Here is a 24,148-nt window from a genome sequence, read left to right on the forward strand (position 1 = left end):
ATCTTACTATTAATCGTTTATATAACATTTTCTAATCAGATTATTATTTGAAAAAATTTTCAGCGCTCAATTTTACATAAAAAATATCATAAGACAAAATCGCTGTAAGCTAGTGTTAATGAGACTTGGTGTTTAAAATTAATATCTAAAACATTGCAAAAATGCAAAGCAATAATCTGATTGGAAAATGTTGTATGGACGATTAATATTAAATTTCACTACTTTTAGTTTGATATAAAATACTTTGCTATTCGCCAAGTTGAACTGGAGATATTTTCTAGTAAGTAAAAACACTATTTTTAAATGAAAAATGAGGAAAATTGACAATATCGCGAAAGCTAATTTTTTTGAGCTTTTCAAAATTATTAAAAAACATATAATATCTATGTTACTCTTATATAACATTGAAATGTTCTATAACAAAATAGCTTCTTATAGTTAAATTTTGCTAAATTTAACTATAACATAATATTAATATTATATTTAAATTGAACTTTTATTAGTAAGATATCAGCCACACAATAAGAACGAGCTGAAAGCATTCATAAAGGCTGTTATTGAAGCAGCATCCTGAACCAAAGTAAATATGCTGCATTGAAGAACGTAAAGGTAATAAAAACAATAAAAAAAATGAAATACATATATATTTAATAAACTTTTTTTGGAGATAAAAACGAGCTGAATAAATAAAAAACTCGTAAATCTAAAACTAAGAACATTTAATAAAAAATGTCAACTTACTCAAGGCAATATGTTGATGAATGTCAAAGATGTTAGTTTGATCTTATTGTATATACATATATTAAAAATTCACTACGAGTAATGTTATCGACCTTTTTAATAGTATAATGAACATGTGCGAAATTCACGGCCATTCATTGAACCGCGAAAATTTGTCACATTCACAAAAAAAACAGTCAAGGTTTATTTTTACATAATGTCCGATTAGTCACCTGCATATGTATCGAACACATAAGGAAATAATTTAAAATATATTTTTTTAGTAAAACTAATTAATAATAATGTTTAATGTAAATAAAAATATTATTTTTTAATTAAAAGATAAAATCAACTACAAATTATATATTATTTTTCATAAATCTTGACTTTTCAGTAATTTTTATTTTATTTTATTAATAATAATAAATTTTTTGCTTATATTATTATACATATTTTGTAATAAAGAATATAAATATTCCTTTTTAAAATATATAATATATAGACATCTTGCGGCAAAAATGAAAAAAGTTAAGGTTAGAATTTCATCGGTAGATTTGTATCTTGTATTTATATTGAAAACACAGAATATTATATTAAACATTTATTTTTTAAATAATAACTAATATAAGTTTACATTTAAAATCACATAAAACATTTAATTTATCATAATACCAAAGTGCGACTTAAATAAATAAATATATTCTAACTATTTTATATTTCATTTATAAGCACAGTGCCATATTCGCTACTATATAAGATAATCATTTAAAATTTGCAGATAGTTGACTACGAATCGAATAAGAGATCTTTAATTTCGAACCATTTTTAAATTTTATCTGGATCGAATCACTCAATAACTATAGAGATCATAATATATATTTTATATAAAATTATTTATTAATATTTTTTATACTAATCATAATAAAAATAACTTAGTGTTGATTTGGCACATTATTGGCACATATTCCGCTGACTGTACAAACAACTATACAAAACATTTTTTTTCTCACTTGATTAAATTTTTAATAAAATAATAATAAAAAACGTTACACAGATTGTCTTATCACATCTCGCTTGGATGCACCTTAGGTGCACTTTGAGTTGGTTTCGACTGTGAGAAGATTGTAGGATAAGGTCCTACCGCCGCTCTTCTTCACTGTGACTTGTACCACGTACCTCTTGCCTGGCTTCAACCCTGTTATCCTTTCGGTCATCAATTGATTCCTGAAAATAAACCAAGGTTAATGAGATTCAGTTTATTTACATTTTTTATCAATTAAAAGGGCAACGGCTCCTCAGAAGAGTTCTGTTGCGAAACATTTTTTTATTCAATATTTAATTTGAGCTTTAAACATCATCAATTGATTTGGTTTATAATTACTGAAGTTGTATCAGTTAATGTTTTATTTTTATTTATAAGACTTGAAAAGACAGTTTTGCTGTTATTTATTCAGTTTTACGTGAGCAAAGTTAAGCAAGTTTAGATAACCAATCAAAAGGTGCGGTCGATACAGACGAAGGAATAAAGTGTATGATATATTATTTATGATTGTACTAGATAAAGCAGGACTATATAACGTGATTGGCATGGACAGAAAAATATCTAGCCTGAAAAAAAACAATAAAAATAGACCTAAATATTTCATAAGAGAGCTTAAAATTAGAAAATCTGAGCAAAATTACATTTCATCTAAGGCAGCAAGACTTCTTTTTTTAAAGTTAGATTAAATATATTAGGTTTAGAGTATAATATACTTTTCTAGGTGTTATGTTTATAAAAAGAAAAAAAATCTCTTACTAGCTGAGTATTTAATTTAAAAAATAATCATGAATATTTGTAAACTGCTCGAATATTGTTATATTTTATAACTTATGACGCCTAATGCATTATGTAGCGTGAGAATAATATTGTTGTATACTATAAAATCGGAGTATTTATATAAAATAATTTACTTTATAATTTATATAATTATAAACTAAAAATAAATATTTTTGGTAAATATACTATTTAGTCTAAAATCTTAAGCTTATTATTTATTAATTAACATGCAATTAGTTTTATTTGTTACACGTGGATTTGCGTGTTTATATATCAGAAGTTTAATGAGGCAAAAAAAATGTTCAAATTCGTCTGATTTTCTAGTATATTTTAAGATAATCTTGAAATATTTAATAAGCTTAGATTAAAACATAGAATTACTACTCTAAAGAAGAGTACTGGAAAATAAATTCTAGCAAAAAAAAAATATTTTAAATTTAATGGTAGATGAATTTATATAAGTTAATATTTAAAAGAATTTATATCTTTCTAAGCTAAAGATTTATTTCAGATTTAACTTGGTTTTATTATAGCTTATGAATTTAAAGTTCATAATATAGATAGATGTGGATTGAAGAAACTTATATTTTTTGGGAATAACATTGTATCAAAAAATGACGATCGAATAGTTATCCAGTTATTTGTTTATATAAAATATTTTCAAAAGATATTCCTGAAAACATAAAAATAAAATATTATTACCTATCGTCAGTTGGCTTTCTATTGTGACATCTCATCAGATTATAATCAGCGCTTTTTCTCAATCTAGTCTCTAAAGCGCATTGATTAGGAACGCTAGCTTCGAACTCTCTTCTTTTAGACTCCCTTGCGACAACACAATACCTATTTAATATTTAAAAAAACATGATTTTATGAGAATTCTTAGAAATGCATTTTACCATCGGACAGACACAGACCTAATGGCCTTCGGATCTGGTGAGGGCATCCAGCCGACGGTCACGGAGCTGCAGTTTCTCAAAGATTTGAATTCTTTGACTACGGTTTGATTTGGAAGCTCAGGAAGCGGGAGTATTTTTTTGGTTGTTGCCAAGACCTTGAAAAAGCAATTTAATTCGTAAGATAGATAGAGTCAAAGTAAAGAGACAAGAACTTACCTCAACGCCCGAAGTCCTCCTAAGCTCCTCTTTATTAGACGCTATGATGTTGATGATGTATCGTTGACCTTGTCTCACAGAAGGAATAATAAGTTGACCGTAAGAATATACGTCTTTTCGGTATGCCACAATCTTGCCTTGCAGGAGGACTTCTACGTTTACAGCGCCTCCGCAAGGCATAACTGAAACTGCCATAGTTTCTCCAGTCTGTTTACCAGCCTTTAAAGCAATAACATTGAATCTCATTGAAAATAAAACTTAATATTTTAAAAATACATACCTTAAATCTAAAAACAGCCTTTCCATCCAATTTCTTTAAATTAACATTCTCAGATCTTCCATCCTTTAATTTGGAATGCTTAACTTTCCTGTCGTATAGCAACAGAGTAGATCCATAAGGAAACGTCAAGTTGTTTTGTTTATTTACAGCAAATAAGCTAACATAATACCGCTAAAATATATATGAATCCATCATTGCCAAGAATTTTATAATAATTCATGAGAAACTCACCTTTCCATGTTCTAAATTATCTACAGTGTGATGAGTCCTTGATCCCACGCACGAGATTAAAATATCATTAATGTTTCTTCTATCTCCATTGCTTCCTAAGGTGTTGATGATATTAATATTTATTTGTTATATTGAGTATTAAATATGTTTCAACTTACCCATTTTACTAATGTTTCCTTTTACAGGAGCTGGACCGTGACCATAAGGTCCATATCTATCGCCGCTAGCACCACATAGAGATGTATAATTTCTTCTGGTACTCACCACCAAACAATACTCTGTTATATGTGGATCTATTGGACTGAAACATAAATGATAAAACATCGAGGTTATTGTAGGTCGAAAGCATATGACGCTCTAGGGAAAATCTCAGATGGAATGGTTCAGTTTTTATAGTGCGTGAGATGGCAAGGTATGAATTCTAAACGGTTTTACGGACACTGTCGGTGTACCATTATGGGGCGAGTCGGAGATGTCTTTTTTAAGAGAAGATTCCTTTGATATTGTATAAGGTCCAAAAGCCGTGCGAATAAAAAATATTCAATCTTCATATATTATACATTATAATGTTTATGGTATTATAACTACTCTTTCTCTAAATAAGGTAATCATTTTTGAATTAATAGAAACTCGCTTCGTATAGAACAGAGGTCGGCAAAGTGCGGCTCCGGAGCCACATGCGGCTCTTTAGCCCCTTAAGTGCGGCTCTGGCACAAATATCCACCGGCATTTACGCGCCGGATTTAAAAAACAAGGAAATATGGAGCTCTAAATTTGAACGTCTCTGTGTTGATTTGGAAAATTTTAATAAAGGTTTGCTAAATTAATAAATAAATTTGGCTCTCAATTTTTTTTAATCGTTGTAATGTACATATTTGGCTCTTTGGCTAATAAGTTTGCCGACCACTGGTATAGAACAAGGTGTAGAAAATATAAATACAATGGTTATGTATTAATAAATTCAGTGATTAAAAATTTAATTTAATATGTTGTCAAAAATAAAATTGCTATATCCTTTAAACATAAGCTATTAGACGACGCAAAGAACGAGGCGATAATTTGTTTGTCCGGCGCCTTTCATTAACATCGCAAGGTATATTGAAACGTGTTAATTGAGCAGCAAGAATGAGATGTCATGTACTGCAAAAAACCGGTTTTTGAAGCAGGATCAATGGATTGATTGTTGACCGGAGAGGAAGCAAGCGGTATATGAGTCCTGTCCACAAGTTGGCACATTAAGGCTGGTCACGGACACACCCGTATCGGATTCGAAATATGATATCTTGATGGTGTCAAAATTCGTTGACATTATCCTTTTGTTATGCGTGTGCGACTGACCTTTTATCCCACTTGATGGTGACCTTGCGTCTTCTTTGACGCTCCTGGAGACGGACTTTGGACTTTTGGGCCATCCTAGCGGCGTGAGGAGGCTCTGGTTCTTCGCTGGCGAATATCTGGACTTTGGTCTCATCTTCTAAGGCTCTGATCTAAAAAATGCAACTAGTTATTTTATAAATATTTAGATTATAACCTGTGTTTTGATTCTATATTATTATAATTATGATGTATATACTATATATAAAAACGACTTTTATTATAAAAATTCACATTAATTCGGTTTTGTGACTTTAAATAGCTACATATATTCCTTATCGTTCAATTAAATTTTTAAGTACGAAAAATAAAACCGATGTTTAATATCGTGAAAGAGACTAAATGGTTTTGTGAATTTAAAGCAGAAAGAAGTGACTTTTATGGTGGGATAGGAGCTTAAAGATTTATTTAGTTGATAAATGTTTTATACATAAAATAGTATGCAAAATATTAGATGCGAAACTTTTATGACTTCTGGGAATTAAAAAAAATATTCACAGGCTCACTAGCTAAATGCTTTTAACCAAAAGATAACATAAATATGCGGGGGTCGATTTATATAGCCACAAGCTAGGCAGAACACTGGCAATACTGAGGTGGGAGCGATCCTCTGCGATCACATCGGGATTAAGACGACTGGTGGTGCCTCGTCCGCCTATCTCCCATATCCTTCAGTATAACAAACTGTAACTAAATATAAATGATTTGTTTAAAAAAAAATATTTAATTGTGTCAAAAATAATAAGTATTTTGTACAAATCTCAAAATAAAATGCCCATCAAATATTTTATAAACTAAATCTCAATATCTCCGTTGATTAAATTATTAATACTAGCATGATAGAAGAGCAGTTTAAGTCGGTGAATATTACCTGAAAGTACTTGGTTCAAATCTCATATGAACTCTAGTGTTTTTAAATTTGTGTGATGTATAGAAGATCGGAATTAGTGATATATAATTATATCACAGATTTTTATATTCTCACGGATAAATACCATAATAAATAAAATAAAATCGAAAATGTTCTTGCATAGTGACACCTATTGATTGTAAGGTGTAATAATAGTATATAATTCATAACATATGTAATTAAAAGTTTAATGCCTCATTTCTTACTTAGTATTTGTTGTATGTGTTTATTTTGTTGTAACGCATTGTACTAACGCTAAATTACAATAATTAAACGATAATAATAAAAGTCGAGTTAGGTTATAAAAATTTAGTTTAAAAACTTATTTAATAATAACCTTAAATCATATGTTTAAAAAAATATTTAAATATGTTTGTATGATATAATAAATAATAGAAAAAGTTAATTTTATATTAATAGTAGATATATTTTATATATAGCATGTTTGATTTTGTAAAAAAATAATATTTTCATGCGTCAATTTTCAATAGAATTCTACCTGAAATATAGTTTTTATGATTATATATATAATTTTAAATTATAGTCAAAAAATGTAAAACTAGAAAAAATATGCAGGTAAGTAGAATTTGCTACATATTTACAATATATAATATTATATAATAGAAAAAGCTGAAAAGTGTTAGATTTAAAAAAAAAAGAATATAAATGTTAGATGTAAAAAAAAATATTTGTGTTTACAATTTTTCAAAAGTATCAAAAATTCTTTCAGAAAATCGACAACTTGAAAATTAATTAAAAACTTTTTTCTTGGTTATACCAAATTTTTTCAGTTTATAAAACTATATGTATTCAATAATGTTTAGAGTATGTTATACTTTTCTAGGTTTAAAGTTTATAAATATAAAAAAGTAATCTCTTTATAACTCATTATTTAACTTAAAAAGTAATCATTAATATTTATAATCTGCTCGAATATTGTTGTATTTTATAAAAATGAAACTGACTGTTTAATTATGACTTAATAAGCATAATGCATTAGAAGCGTGAGAATAACGTTGTTGTATAATATAAAATTGGTCTATTTATATAAAATCATTTAATTTATATTTTTTGTAAATATTTATGTATTTATAAACTAAAAATAAATATTTTTGGTAAATATACTATTTGGTCTAAAATTTTGAGCTTAATATTAATGATTTAACATGCGAATAATTTTATTTGTTACACATGGATTTGCGTGTTTATATATAATAATTGACTATTTATATAAAATAATTTACTTTGTATTTTTTGCAAATATTTTAATTTTTATAAACTAAAAGGATATTTAGTTTATGATCTTAAATTTATTATTTATTATTTAACATGTTATTAATTTTATTAGTTACACATAGATTTGCGTGTTTATTTAGTGGAAGTTTAATGAGACAATTTAAAAAAATATAAAGCTTAAATTCGTCTAATAATATGATGTCTGTATATTATAAAATAATCCTGAAATATTTAATTAGTCTATTAGCGTTCTAGTATATTTTAAGATATTTAATTTAGAATATTCCATTGGTGTTCTAGTATATTTTAAGATAATCCTGAATTATTTATTTAGTTTAGATTAAAACATAAAATTTCTACTGTCTGATTAATCGTTTATAGGACAGAAGTTTTAAGCATATTTAAATTTTTTCGCAATTTCAAAGATTATTATTTACTGTATTATTTAAATATTTTTTCAACTATTTAGTTTAAAGCTATTTATATTTTATTTATTTAATCCTCAAAACAATTTTAGAATGCAATATATATTTAAAATAGTGTTTAGCTTTGCTATATATATAATTTATGGTGGCAAGGCTCTTTTAATGTCCTCTTTATCATTGAAAACAAAAAAGACATCTGGTGTATACAATGACTGCAACATCACAACGTTTCCGTTTTTGGCCAGAAATTCACGAATACGTAGTGTTTCACTTGGAAATTAAATTCTGTATATTTTCTTATTTATGTATGAAATATAAAAAAACATAAAGAACCATATATAGTAAAATACTATAGATGCGGCATCACAACGGTCATTTTTGGGCAAAAATAAATAGTAATTCACTAGGAAATTATATTGTTGTACATTGTCCCTTTGATGTCATTTTTATCTAAAGGAAATGAAAAAAAGCCACGGGGTTCCAGATATAGTGTATAGTTGTATACAATATACAATCACTGCAACATTACGACGTTATCGTTTTTATCAAAGTAAGCTCGTGTCGCAAAATCCAATGCTGCTTATTTTCTTCAGATTTATTTATGAAAACATCGTAAAACTACAATAAAATATTCCTAATTCAACGCTTAATCTGGTGATATTAATTTACAGTGGACTAGATTGTTATAATTAAATAATTAAATAACACAGTAGGGGGTGGGTACCTTGAAATTTCACCAAACTTGACGTGGTTTTTTGGTCTTGTTTTTCAGGGCGCTATTAATGGGACGATTGAGCCTTTATTTTAATTTCATAACTATACGATTATGTTTAGTTTTTCTCGAAAATTTCTCATGAAAAATACAAAATCGAGAATTTTCATAGAGCCTTTTTTTATTAAAAAATATTTTTTTACGAATATTTTTGAATGTTTTACAAATGCTGCATAAAAAAGGGTGGATCCGTGCAAGATATATTTGAAAATATACATGAGATAGTTTTTAATTAAGTTTTTAATAGAAAATATACATGTTTTCTTAAAAGCTTTTAATTGTCATCTTCGACGTTTTCGTGGCTCTCTTCGAGTAGTTTAACTATTCATAAACGCTTCATTTGTACATAGCATCTTTGATGAAAGTTTTCTCTAACATTTGCATCAATTCACTGTAATTAATTTTGTATTAAATGTAAATTCATTGTTACTTCACTTTAAAAATAAAGAAAATTGATATGTTTTCAAAATGCGTTGTCTTAACTTGGCTATCAAAAACAAACTATGCATACAAAGTGGCTGAAAATTGATAAACGCATCACAGGCAGTAGTTCTAACGTAACAAAGAAAATATGTACCATTAGTACCATTACAATATGTTTTCAACCATCATTCCATATAACTTTATTACAGTGTTCTCTATCCTAATAATTATTTAATATCGCTTCGTTGCCTTAAGACGGAGATAAAACAAGTTTTGTTCTCAATAAAAAAATATTAATAGCTTTCATACCACCTTCTATAATATATTACCTCTATCGTGTAAGTTCCTATTTGGGAAGAAGTCGTCTTGAACGTGTCTAAGTCGTCGCTGCGGAACTCCTTCAAAAAACTAGTTTTCTTCGCCGCCACTGCAACGGACAGTAATAATTTAAAAGGGTGTTTTACTGCATTTGTGCATTGTGTGATAATACTCGACTACAATACGATTTTATAATGACAACTCGCGAGGATGATGTGACTTTTATGGTAAGTGACATGCGGGCCAGAGAAAGATGGGCGTATTTTCCGTGGCGCAACCGACAATGGTTACCCTGAGACGTTCGACCTCAAGATATATTTTTTAGTCACTCACCGATAAATATTTTTATCGAGTTTACCAAATATTTCAGGTCAATATTCTTCGATTGTTTGTGTACGGTACCTGCGGGCGATGAGGCAGCGAAGTGAACCAACCAGGCAACCGGAGATGAGCAAGGTGTAACAGATATGGATAGTGGACTACCGGCTTTATCTGATACTAAACTAAATCTGAAAAAAAGAAGAATAATTTATTTAATAATTTTAATACATTTAATAAAATTAGTTTAAGGGCATTAGTATCTCTTAATATCGACACTTTGGTATCCCGAGAATTTTTATTTAAATATAGTGTAAAATAGGTTTAGCGTTCCTTTTATATTTATTTATTAGTGAATATAAAAAAAAAAGTTTGAAGACTTTTTATTTGATAAGAAAAGTTGAAGCGTCACTTTTTCAAGTAATTTACGAGTACAGTCCTCAGAGCTATAACTTGATTTTTATCATTTTTATTTGTTAAAGTTTAATATGAAAACTAGAGATCATTTAATTAACATAAAAAAATATTAATTCTTTCCGTTTCTCCTCTGTAGTGTTGGGCTTTGTGCTATTGCTCACTATGTTATGTTCCTCGACCAACTTTTGAATATAATTCTCATTCACCTGAAGGTGAACACGGAACTGAAGTTCCGTGTTCTTCTTCATGGACACAATCGACAATTGGTGGATCCTGTTCATGAGCAAATCTGTCACCGCAACAAGGCAATAGTTTTTTCTAATCAGAATTGTGGGTTCATTTGGTAATCCAACTTGATGCTTTACCGATAATCTTGATTGTTCAATTTATGAACCCAAATAATTATTTTTAGTTTGCCTAAAAAAATACTCGTGTCTGTCTGTTAAAACACTTCTTCCAAATAATGAGCAGTAGCGACGTGACATTTGCACTTGTCATTTTGTCTGCTATTACTAGATAAACTGAGCTATTTTCAACTTCCAACTTTTAATGTTGCTGAATAGTGACTATAGTGCTACTGCAATACGTGTCAATGAAATGGCTAAATAAACTGAACAACGGCGTACTGACGCTGATTACGTGCTACTGCAATACGTAAAAACAAGAGAATAAAAATATTTTATATGATTTATATTAAAATAAATTTGCAATAACAGGATAAATTAAACGATTCAGGGCGAAATAGTGTAATAAAACTAATATACAATAAAAATGTGTAAATAAATGAATAAAAAATAATTTATAAATATCAGTACATAAAGCGAAAATACATTAATGCAGAATAAATCTCGTTTCGAATATTATATTATACAATATTTATAATCTACTGTTAATTATTATTATTACCCTTTTCAAAGTAGTCTCCGTTAGATATAATAGACTAATGTTGCCCTTTCAATATTTTCTTAATCTACACAAACAGAAAAACGCCGCAAGATAAATACCGTGGCTGCAGCATCACGATGATGTCGTTTTTGGCCAAAATTTCACGAATTAGTTCATTATCGTGCAAAAGTGTATAATCTTAGAATTGTTTGTGCGAAATTTTAAAAAGTATTACTTTTTAATGATCGTACGATTTGGTGGAAAAATTTTCAGTTGAATATATATGTATGTACTATTATAGTCAAAGACAAAAGTCAATTGAACCTAAGGATTCGATCAAACTTAGTGTACTTTTTTTGGTATATATCATTTGATATATATCACAGTGTTGTTTTTAGCCAAAAAATAGTAGTAAAGTGTTGTTATTATGGTGCGAAATCATAGACACGTTTTCTTAGTACGGCTGGTTAAAAAGTATTGCATTGGACTATATCGTTATAATTTAAAATAAATTACGAACAGTAAGTAATACCACGTTCTTCAATCGAACTTGACGGGCTTTTTGTTTTAGTTCATTGAAACGATTGCACATTTGTTTTGCTGTTACAACCATACATAAATGATTTGTTACCCGTTGGAGAAATTCTTGACTATCAGAAACATGGCTCAAAAATTTCTTTACAATGCTGTTTTTGTTAAAAAATTAACAGGTTTAGAACAAATTGGTTAATTATTACACGTTTTGTGCCAAGAGTTAGAATTGTTTAGCATGAACCATACAAGATTCTACTTACATGTTAATCAAATTCCATAATAGTAATTTTAGCAATTACTAATTCATTTCTTTTTTTATTTTACTAAAAATTTATAAATTTTATTAAAAATTAAAGAAACGCGTCAAATGAAATATGTGAATGAAATTTTACTATATTTTTCATTAAAGAAAAATGCACTTTGAATGATTGCCAAATTCAATTTAATTTTTTAATCTAAAATATTTTGAGCACAGTCAGAGATTTATGTGTACAGGGATTCTAAATTGATTTACCGTTTTACGTTGATTTATTTACAAATTCAAGTGAGATTTTTTATTTTTTCAGCTAGCAAATTCAACTGAGTCTTACAAGGAAAAATGTTCAGTACGCCTGTCTAACATTTTCGTATATCACTTCCGAGCGTTTTCGTTGACAATGCGAATTTATAAATCGACGCCATCGTCCATCTTCCTCGGCGAGTCGGCGAAAATAATACAAACAATAAAAAAATCGACTTTTGGGGGAACTGGGCGAAATAAATACGAAAAGCAAGCGTAAATCTGAACAAGTCTGACGGTTCAGATTGTAAATAGTTCGGTGGAAACTTTGATATGCAGCTTTCGGGAATGTCGGACATTCGTCATTCGGCGGGACACAGTGGTCGTCCCATACGAACGTAAATCACTGCTCTGACAAGGACGATACTGATGCATTCAGATTATAATTGTATATATGTATGCCAGGGGTCGTTAACTAAGCAACGACTTAGAGAACAAAAGTCTTGCGAGAGAAATTAACAATCTTATCATTATTATAATTTATTTATTGTAAATATTTTGTTTTAAAATTCATAACAACGAAATAAACACAATCAACAACTACTAAATAAATAGTTTGTATCTTATCTTACTTCAAATCACTTGTATATTACATATTTTTATTCATTTGAACGCTAGTTTTTATGTGTTTAAAAATGACTCTCTCACGATTAAGAAAACTGTTTTTTTTTATTGTTTGTAACTTCTTCGATAGTTTCTTTATGCATTGTAAAATAAATTTTGGATTGTATAAGACTGTATATATTACAAGAAATGGGGATGATTTAATGAGCTTCTTTTTCCATTAAAGTTCATTTTCTATCTTGAAAGACAAAATATTGACGAATCGCGTAAAATTATATTATTTAAAAAATGCTATTTATCAGTTAGGGTTTAGTGAAAATGTGCAACAAAAGTCTAATAAAAAACATATGAGGATCAATAAATCCAATTACATCTCAAATATTCATAAAAGCCGTGCTAAGGAAAAGTGGGCGAGCACTAAGCTTCCTTCAGACTATAAAAAAAGATACACAGCGCATAATTTCTCTTTAAATATAATATTCGCATAAGCTCTTTAATCCTGAAGAAATAATAAATAATCGTCAATCCTGATCCAGCTCCACTTGTGAAATCCAGAGTTTAGCCTATTTTTTTGTATGTGGCTCATGAATGATAGGTTCTCTATCTTATTTAATATGTTGTGTAGAATTTTTAGTTTATGTCTTAAATAGAGAGAGTGAATGTAGTGGGGTTTTCTTTAGCTTGGCTACCCCTGTATCCATATTAAAATACACATAGCGATAATTTCGCTATGCGAAAGCTCTTCTGGATGAGCGCCTATCGTCCAGACTTGCAACTATCGCCGCTGCATAAATTATTGCCTTTGAAATCTGAAGAATGCGCTACACTGAGAAATACAAAAAGAAAACCCACTGGCCAGAGAAAAATAAGGAAAACCGTATGATGCAGAACGTCAAGGCATGGCCGAAGGAGAAAGACCCACCTAGAGCATTTCTCATTTTGATTTATGCTACAGCTTAAAATTGCATATGTTCCGAGATAGAGAGAGACGTGACCTCTAGTCGTATATCACAGATTCCGTGAGATGTGACGCGGTTTTAATCGATGTTAAAGTGGTAAAGGTCAGTTGTTTGGTTCATCGTGCACTTGAACACTTTGCTATGAAAGTGGGGTTTTGGTTGAATGATATTAGTGGTTCACAACCTTTTTCATTTTTTATAATATAAAAAAAATTAAGGTAGACACTAAATTGGTAATATAAATATTAATTATATATAGCCATTATTATGAAAATAGCAACTGTCAAGATTAAAACAGGTTAATTTTTAAGTCAAGTCAAGTTAATTAAAAACATTATAAAGTGACTTAATTTTTTTTAATCTATTACAAAATGCAATGTTTTATGTTAAATATATTAAATAAAATATTTAATAACAGATGCTCTTAATGTTATTTTATAAATTTAAATTTGAATTTATATTTTATTATGTTTATTAAAAAGAAAAACTGTAGTTAATTACAAAACTACAGTTAAATCAATTTCATATAATAAAAACATGGTTGTATATACATATTTTTATTACTTTAAAAAAGTGTGTTCATTTAAAATAGTATACAAAATTCACACTTGTCAATAATATTCTATTATTCAAATCAAATTATAGTTATGCAAGACTTAGTAAAAGATTTAAGAAACAAGGTATTTTCTCGTCGATGTAAACAAACAATATTGCGTATCTGATTGGACGTCCATTAACAATTTAAAGTGGGTCAAAAATGCATACATGTATTACATATTTCATAGAATGACGATGTTGCTTATTTTTTCAAGTATTGAATCTGTTTATTTTGACAGTGATGTATGAAAAAATCTTAAAAAAGCATCCGTTGATCAACTCATTAAAAATATATAAATTTATAATATGCGAGGATCGTTAAGAGATAACTTTTTTATATGAAAGAAAAAATGTTGTTTAAATTTGTCGCCAATTTATATGTTATTTTGACAGTGACGTATAGTGAAATGATTGCATTACACACATTTAAGTTTTGGTTGATAGTAATGAGCAATCTCAATAAGTTTTTATAACTGTTTTGTGTATTAAACGGTGCAGAAAAAGAGAATGGAGTTAAAAAAATATTTTAAGAAAGCCAGGCTTACTAAATTTATTGCTATCACTTTGTGTTTATGTTGAATTAATAAATAAGTAGTTTACAGGATAGAGTATTTATAAATTAAATGATACAAAGTAAATCTAACTTTAAGAATGAACTTCAGAATTAAGAGACAATTTTATTTGAAATATATGTATGATACTTGTTATATTATTTCATGTCAACTTGGTCATTGTACCCCAAGGATGGAAAAAAAGTCTTTCGGTCAGTTTTTATTTTCTGAGCGTGAGCAGAATCCAGTATGAATGATCCAATTTTTGTGTACTTTTTACCTTCTCAACCCAGTGAGTGATTTTTTAATCGTTTATTTATATTTTGTCCATTGCATCCCGAGCATGGTGACCCTGCGACCTCCTGCTAAATCCAGCTTGGTTACTGATTCACACACAACACATCAATGTGGGTCTGCGTTCTTTAAAATTGACTGTGGTTTGCTTAGGGCTGGTCAATGTACTATTAAAATTATTAATCAATAATAAAGATTTTATAAAAGCAAAATATTTCATTAAAAAATGATAAAATAGTTAAATGATAAAGCAATCTCTTCATGTGTATTTGTTAAGTAGAATTATGATTAAAGACTTTAAAATTAAATATTTCATTCAGTTTATATAATTAAAAATATTATTGTATGTTTGTATTTTTGTAATTCTAATTATAATTTATTATCATTGTGCATCGTAATAAATTTAGTATATAAATGAGTTACGATACTTTTCTGACTTCTGACATTTACTGCAAGTTATGTGACATAAAATTCAAAGTGACATTTCATTTCCCCTGTAAATAATGTACCATTATATTGTTAATCAATGCAAGACATTATTTTATTTGCTTTAATATTATAGTAGAATAAATTTTGCTGTAGTATTATTATATATTAAATTATGTGCTTTGGTTTTAGTGTTTTAATTTTAGTACATGGTCTGCTTAGGATTTGAAACATTCTTTAGCTGAAGATCCGCACATTTAAGCTATTTGATTTATAGTTAAATACAACATTTTCAATAACTACTTTTAAGACAAATAATATAAGCCATAAGCTAATTATTATATATTACCTTTTTACGTCGTTCTTCTTTAGTATAATGGATACTTGGTGCTCCTTGGGTATTTTCCCTGTTTGTTGAAATAGTAAATCTGGAGGAACTGTAGCTGGTTGATGAGCTGGAGATGGTGAAGAATCTACGAAGATTGATAGAACTGTGATAGATATCGTCCATCGCAGGATCATGTTTTTTTAATTTCTGGAAAGTTGTAGAAAGTTATTTTTATGGATAGCTTATAGTAAATTTGTAAAATCACTTGCATAAAGAATTCCAAAACTAATACTACATTATGTCATTACATTAAATATATGCTTATAATTTGCGTAATTAATTCAACGATAATGAAATAATACAATTGCAACAATAAATGTTTAATAAAATAAATAAAATTTTATAGTGAAAAGCAGTAAACTATTTTTTGTATTTAAACTAAAAATATTATAAAATGAAAATACTAAAATAATTTATAGATAATTTACCATATAAAATAATTTACTTAACTTATGTTATAAAATAAATATAAATTTATATTTTTTGTTGTATAACTTTTCATAACAATACTTTTTAGTTTATTCAATGGAAATTAAAAATATACTTTTATTAAAGTTTTAAAAATTTCTATGGTTCTTTTTAACATGTTATGATCTTTAAATCATACAAAAAATGAACTAAGCTATTTAAAAAGCTAATAAAATACAATTTAGTAACTTATCTGTTCTGTTACGGAGAAAAATCATATGAGATATTACGGTTTTAAAGGTGGTTTAAATCATATTCACATGCAACTTTTTATTAAAAATAGATGTTATAAAAATTCATTAGCAAATCTAATCCGTTATTTTGGTTAAAAATATCAGCAAATAAAAAAATAAATTAGAAAAGAAGCAAATCAATAATATATTAAATAAATAAAAAAATAGCATACTGGATTTTTTGGCATTTATATGGGATTTAACGGTTTTTGAGGATACGATAATAGTTTTATTCAGATCGCAATCTAACTTTCATTAAAAATTGTCCTTGTAAATATCACAATTAAATTCGTTAGCTATTTGATATATTATCTTGATTTAATATATAGGTTATTAAAAATAAAAAAAATGTACATAAAAAAGTAAAGTCAAAATCATTTTGGAATAAAAAATAAAATAAAATGAAAATTAAGAAAAACTTTTTTAATTAAAATAGCAAAAAAATGTTTGAACATTTTATAAAAAAATTAAATGCTCAAAAATGTGTATTAAAATAAAAAAGTGTTGTTTTAAAAAAAATATACAGAAATCTACCTAATTCTTGCGGCTCTTGCGTAACGAAAAAAATAGTGGAATTACTTGATATTTTAACCCTTTGGTTGCTGAAATAAAAAAATTGCATTGAGTTGTATTATATAATCGTTGTTAAGTTGTCTTACCAAATCTTTTTAAAATAGCTTTATAATGATTATTTCGTATTATTATTACTATTTTTCTAATTTTACACATTTTTACATGTTCACTAAGACTATGACATGAAAATACTCGGATTATATTTATACCATAGGTGTAAGAATAAAATAGCGTGTAAAATATAATAACTGTGAAGTTTTAAGTCAGAGACAAATCTCTTTATATTATTGCAATTGATTCAACATATAATTTTAAAAAAGAGATAAAAAAATGCCTAGTGAGAACGGATTTAACTTTTTGGTTGCTGAAATCGGATATATGGGCTTTTGATACTCGAAACAAAAGTTGCATAAATTTACACAATTTTTGAAGAAATATTCGAATACATTTTCAAGTCGTTACGTTTTGAATTTAAATAATTTTTAATTTTAAACCCCTAAGCTTGTAATTTTTTACATGTACACTAAGTGTACATCACCGGAGCACATACGTTTATACATTTTTATACGAAAAAAAAATTGAGTTTTAGTTTTTATGCTATTTTACTACCAATATAACTAAACTTACACGTAAAAAAATTTACTAAGCCATCACATGATATATAAACATAAAATTACCACTGAATGATAATTAAATCATACTCTTATTCTAGTTACAAAATTACTTGAAAGACAATACTCTTTTATTAGCTGCCAAATTTGATTTTATTGTTTTCATGTCATCAAATATTAAAAGATATGATCTTGCTATTTTAATGGTTAGCTTAAAAATTAGTTTTTAGTTTTGATATTATTTTTACAGGTTCCACAAAAAATAAATTTACTTTACTTTATTTTTTTAGACGCATTGCCATCATTTAAGATTTTTTTTGCTTATTATCAAAATTCTATTACATACAATAATAACAGATTCAAAAAAACCTAAGCCCTAAATAGTTCTAAAAACCGAAATTTGTATAAAACCTTTCTGGCTAAATTAATTATTTTTTAATTTATCTATTGCAAAAATATGGACATGATAAGACAATAAAACAATAAATGATATGTTAGTATGTACTATACAAACAATGCAATAAGAATATTGTTAAATAAATCTGAAAAACATATACAATGATTATATAAGGACAAGAAAAATTATGAGCTATTTTTTAAAATTATCATTGTAAGTCTTTCGTTGTAACATGACAGGCGTTAGCCCAATGTGTTACAACAGAATACACAAAATATACACTTACAAGTATTAGTGTAAATAATGAGACTCTAGAGTGAAATCTAAGTATGTGACATATATTTTATTAAATATAAACTTGAATCAATAAATGCCAACGTGCACAAACATATTTACAAAAATATTCATCTGTGAGTTTAGGAGAATCTAGGAAAACCAAATCCATTATAATCGATCAAAATGTTTAAATATATAATTATCACTAATTCTGATCTAATGAACACACAATCAATTAAAAAGCAACGAGGTTCGTATATTATTCGAAATGAAGTCTTTTAGATATTATTCATTGACTTATACCACTGTCCTATTGTGCTATTGTATGGCAGATTGAGATGAATACGTAGGACTTTTAGTATAAAAATGGATGTAATCAAAAGACCCAACAGAAATCGGAGAGTCCAAAGTTATCGTCACACCCATGAGTCACGAAATGCACATGCGATTGCACGTGACCGAATGAGGTCACCTAGGGTGGTCATGGCGTAGCAACCGACTCGATTCATCTTGTACGTGCCAAAATCGAACTTACAGGCGCGACATAACCACATTTAACAATTTAACGACCGTCGGTCTACCATTGTTGCCACTGTAGTTGCTAAAACTTATCGAAGAAAGTACCCATTCGTTCGATTGCTTCGTCTCGCCGTTTTCCTAGGTTCCTAAGACAAGATTGTATTATTATGCATCTATCTATGTATTCCTAGATAGTATATATTAGATTTGTCCTACTAAATTAGTTGATAGATTTAGTCTTTTAAATATAAAAAAAAAAAACATTTAAATATAAATATGAAATTACTACGGGGTAAACACAATAAACAACTAAGTAGTGAGACACTAAACTGAAATTTGATGAGCCTAGAAAGTATTTTCATTACTCTAATGGCATTAATGTCGATTTTTGGACACAATAGCCAATTATTTTTTTATCAGTCATAAAATGATTTTTTCAATTTTTTTAATAAGCTCATCAGTGACAATGGATGTCCTTCTACTTAGTAATACTTTATTTCTTCTTCCTAAAATTAAGCTAATTTAAATCATCACTGTTATATATTGCACAACATTTTCAATCTTTGAATCTTTACTTTTTAATTATCATATACATATCTGAGTTTGATATTTTGATTGTTTAGTATCTTAAATTTTAAATATAATGTTTTGTTATAGTTTCGAATATGTTTTCTTAATACTGGTTATTTAATAGTTTTTACGCTTCTTATAAATGTATAAACATCTAAGATGTTATCTAATTTTGGTAGAAACAAAATAAAATAAGCACAAAAACAAGGTAGAATTATTAAAAAAAAATTATTTGATCAATACAAATTAAGTTAATTTTTAAAATATATGCAAAGATAAAAAAAATCGATTTTAAAGAAAATTCAAAGAGTAATACTAATTAATATTTAAAAAAAGTCTTGCTACTAACTGTCATATATTCTACTATAATATAGAATAAATCAACAATTTATATTTATGATGTGTCTGATTATGGTAATATTTAATTATGAAAGCAAATTTAACAATAAAAAAAACAAATCGGTAGTGGCTACATATCATTTTTTGCATTCTCTTGATTGTTTTATTTATTGTTCCATCACAAAAGAGACCTTGACACGCTCAAGTTTCACCAAGTTCGTTGAATGTTCTGTCAGATCTGTCATTCTTTTCATACACAAATTATAAACTTATCGTTGATTGAAAAAAAAAATGCGACTCTTGTGCATTCAATTTAATAATGAAAAGGCACATAAAAATTCACTCATTAATTCATATAAATTATTAATAATTATCATTCATTATTAAAGCAATTAAACTACCCAATGCTATTTTTAGTTTATTAAATATTTTTTAACGTAATAAATCAATTATAAATCAATAAAAAAGTTGTATAAATTCATTTAAATTTAGACTTATTTATTTTATAAAATTATTTAAATTGTATAAGAAAGCTGTTGAATTGCTGAATTGCATCTTAAAGGAGTCAACAACATTTTATTTATTGCTGTATAGCTATTTTCTGTAATATTACTATGTAAATAGTATTAAATATAATTCAATATAGCATGTTTATTAAACTAATTTTAAATATATTTTTTATGTGGTAAAATGTTTGGAAACGGTGGTTGAAATTATATAGTTAAAATATATTATTTACATAAGAATTATATCATTAGTAATGCTGAACTATATTATTTATACTAGTATTTTTTCTGATTTTTTTTATACTTCAAAGCTATTTTCTAAAATATCGATATGTAAAATAATAATATTGATTATAATTCAATACAATTGTTGAAAAAAACTTTGGAATGTAACGCTGAATTAAATTATTTACACTAGCATTTTTTCTATAGAAAGTTTAAAATGTTTTTAAAGCTGTAAAGTTTTTTTCTGAAATATGGATCTGTAAAATATTATTGATTTTAATTCAATAAAAATGTTCGATGAACTCATTTGCATTTGAATTTTTTATATATTGTAAAAAGTTTAGAAACAGTGGTTGGCAAGAGAAATATTATATTATTTATACTAGAATTATATTTAAAGAAAGTCAACAGAATGTTTTTCAAATGCTGCAAAGCAATTTTAAAAATTTAATTCAATAAAAATGTTGATAAAGCTCATTGGAATTATTATTTTTTAATTTTTTTTAAAGTTTGTAAACATTACATGGAATTAGTAATGTTAAATTATATTATTCATACTAGAATTCAATCTGAAGAAAGGCACCATAATGTTTTTAAATGCGGTATAGTTATTTTCTAAAATATTGATATGTAAAATATTAATGATTATAAATCAGCAAAAAAAGTTTAATAAACTCATTTGAATTAAAAGCTTATTAATATTGTAAAAAGTTTAGAAGCAGAGGTTGGTAATAATAATGTTGTAATATGCTATTTTTGCTAGCATTTTATCTTAAGTATGTGAACAGAAAATTTACCTAACGAGCTTAAATGAGCTAGCCTAAATGAACCGTAAAATGTGATCTAACCTAAAAATAAAGTTATATTATTAAAAAATAATGTGTGAGTACAAACTGATTCCAGATTCTGACAAATTAAAATGATATAATAAGTATTACATATAAAAAATTTATTCTATTAAATTTAAGTTATAAATAAATATCCAATTTCATTGAAGGACCATAAAGTCTTGCAGAGCAAATATAAGTAAAGCTATGATAAGAGCTTATTACATATAATATTACAATGATTTTAACAGTTATATATTATCTTGATAACAATCAAAGCAAGTAAGTAAACATTTAATTTAAAACCAATGGACATTTTCGCTCTTTTATATATACAAATGTTAAGCAAAAAATATATTGATTCAATAAAAAATGTATATATTTTAAGATGCTGTATTTCTGTAGCTCTTTGGATAAACCATGTACTTATAATACTAAAACTTTTCACAGTTAATTTACATGGCGAAAATCACCTAATCCGGACACTACAAAAAGAGCTTAGCGATTCGTTTTACGTTACGGATACTACAGATTAAAAGCTCGCGCACTTGTGAGCTTTCAGTTATCGTTAATTCGCATACTCACTTTTTGTGTTAAACCCTTTTCGGCGGAAGCGTTTTCCACTTCCGGAACCCTTTATTCAGATTAAGATCGGCTTTATGGTACAATTTCTCTACACTTCTGTTGATAAATTCTTTGAAGTTCTTTATTTTTTTATATTTTTTTAGAGTTGTTCACGTCACATTCAAACAATCAACATTTTCAAAATAGTTTAAGGCTTTCGTTATTTGTAGTTATATTTCAGTTTATTCTAGTTTTTTGTAGTAAAGTGGAGTTTCCCAGGAGTCGTCCGTTCCGACGCGAGCTTGGCGCGCTACTGAAGCAGATCCCCGAGCTTCCCAAACTCAACCCTTCCACCTTGCTATCAACGCTGAGAAGATCTGGTGGTAAGTTTTCGCATGTGTTTAATCACGTATCACGTTATACTGAGTTTTGAGCATGTGTTACGTAACTTTCTTTTCACGTACTTGAATCTGTTGTACATATGTATATTACAACGGGAGGAGCTCCACATTTAATTTTTTTTATAGACTCATACAATGTGACGAAATGTGAAATGGGACGAAGAAGAGAATAGTGGGTGTGTGACAAGGGCTATTTATAAATTGCAATAAAAAATATTATTTTAAAAATTATTTATTAATAAAATAAAATCACAGATTCTTTAAACATATAATATATTAAAAAAAATCTAATTAATTAAAAACAGCATTATATTTTATTTTTTATACTGTAGTGTACTTAATTTATTATAGTTTATAAAATTATTTACCTACTGATTAATATTTTTATTTCTGATATTTTTATATAATTGCATAATTAATCGTATTTCTAAAATATTTATATTTAAATTTTTAATTAAATGTATATTTTTGTTCTTAACTCATTCTAGTTTATATTATTTCTTCTATATTTTAAATTTTCTGGTAATTATTCCTGATATATGTAATTGAAATAAAAAGATTGATTAATTATATTTATATGTATCTTTTTTCGAAGTGTTTCTTCTTATGTCATTATTTAATAGTAATATTATTTTTGACTTAATTTTAATTTTTTCTTATTTTTATGTCACTAATTTTTATATTAATAATTTCACATATATTTTATAAAATAACATTAGGTAAATTTTCTTTCAACCATGTATTTATCATACCCAGTTTAAAACTCAGCACATAAATGTATCATCCGCAAATAAATCGATCTTACACTTTTTCTACAACCTTAACAATTGGATTTTAAACAACAGTGAGAACAAATAACGTTTAAATATCAACAACCAGCTAAATATTAGCTTAAATAATATAAAATACATTTTTTTTTCACAGAGAAAATTGAAAATAAACAGTATTATAATTAAAGCAATACATATAAGCCCTTTTCTAGTTACTATTTCCATTTATTTTACTTACAAAAGATATTGTATTCTTAAATATAAAAAAAACATTAATAAAGTATATACAATAGATCTTATGAATGTAATACAAGCTTTATAAATAATTAAAACTATCTATATATTAATATTATGTTGTAATATCGTGAGCGTTATGGTAGAATACTTTATTAGCATTCAAAAGTAAGCGGAAAAATTGTGTTTAGATAACAGTAAAGATAACTACCATATAAATATCAGCAACCAGCTTAAAGGAAATGGATTAAATAAAATGTATAAAACATCTGTTTATTTTACTTGCAAAGTATATTGATATTATGAATGTAATATTAATAAGCACTGTAAAGCATTTTGATCTCATAGGAGTATGTCAAAGGAGTTTTAGAAATATTAAAGAAAAAAAATACATATGTTGTTAATGCAATTTAGTTGGCGTTAGAGTAGAAAACTATACAAACAAGTTTTTTTTTTAAAAACTGCTCTATATTAGCTTAAAAAATAAAATGCTATTTTAAATATCTATTTCTATAGACAT

At 26.9% G+C, this 24,148-nt stretch overlaps 1 protein-coding gene across 1 annotated transcript; it reads right to left on the reverse strand.

Annotated features, from left to right (window-relative positions):
- Positions 1-1,717: 1,717 nt before the first annotated feature.
- On the reverse strand, positions 1,718-22,518 carry nord (neuron derived neurotrophic factor nord). The gene is made up of 12 exons (XM_088187549.1): positions 22,245-22,518; positions 16,077-16,262; positions 10,026-10,132; positions 9,635-9,732; positions 5,504-5,652; positions 4,324-4,466; positions 4,166-4,260; positions 3,935-4,105; positions 3,655-3,873; positions 3,457-3,593; positions 3,242-3,382; positions 1,718-1,944 (listed from the first exon to the last, which is right to left on the reverse strand). The coding sequence occupies exons 2-12, from the start codon at positions 16,247-16,249 to the stop codon at positions 1,806-1,808; spliced, it is 1,572 nt and encodes a 523-aa protein (XP_088043675.1). The 5' UTR covers positions 16,250-16,262; positions 22,245-22,518; the 3' UTR covers positions 1,718-1,805.
- Positions 22,519-24,148: the final 1,630 nt, after the last annotated feature.

The sequence above is a fragment of the Plectrocnemia conspersa genome, unplaced genomic scaffold, assembly GCF_051122295.1.
Source record: "Plectrocnemia conspersa isolate PC_06_02 unplaced genomic scaffold, ASM5112229v1 ptg000001l, whole genome shotgun sequence".
In the NCBI taxonomy this organism is placed as follows: domain Eukaryota; kingdom Metazoa; phylum Arthropoda; class Insecta; order Trichoptera; family Polycentropodidae; genus Plectrocnemia; species Plectrocnemia conspersa.

Coding starts and splice junctions, on each gene's coding strand:
- nord (XM_088187549.1), bottom strand. CDS start 16,249: ATGATCCTGCGATGGACGATATCTATCACAGTTCTATCAATCTTCGTA. Junction 5,653..9,634: donor TAGGAACTTACACGATAGAG/GTAATATATTAT, acceptor TGCATTTTTTAG/ATCAGAGCCTTAGAAGATGA. Junction 1,945..3,241: donor AGAAAGCCAACTGACGATAG/GTAATAATATTT, acceptor GTTTATTTTCAG/GAATCAATTGATGACCGAAA.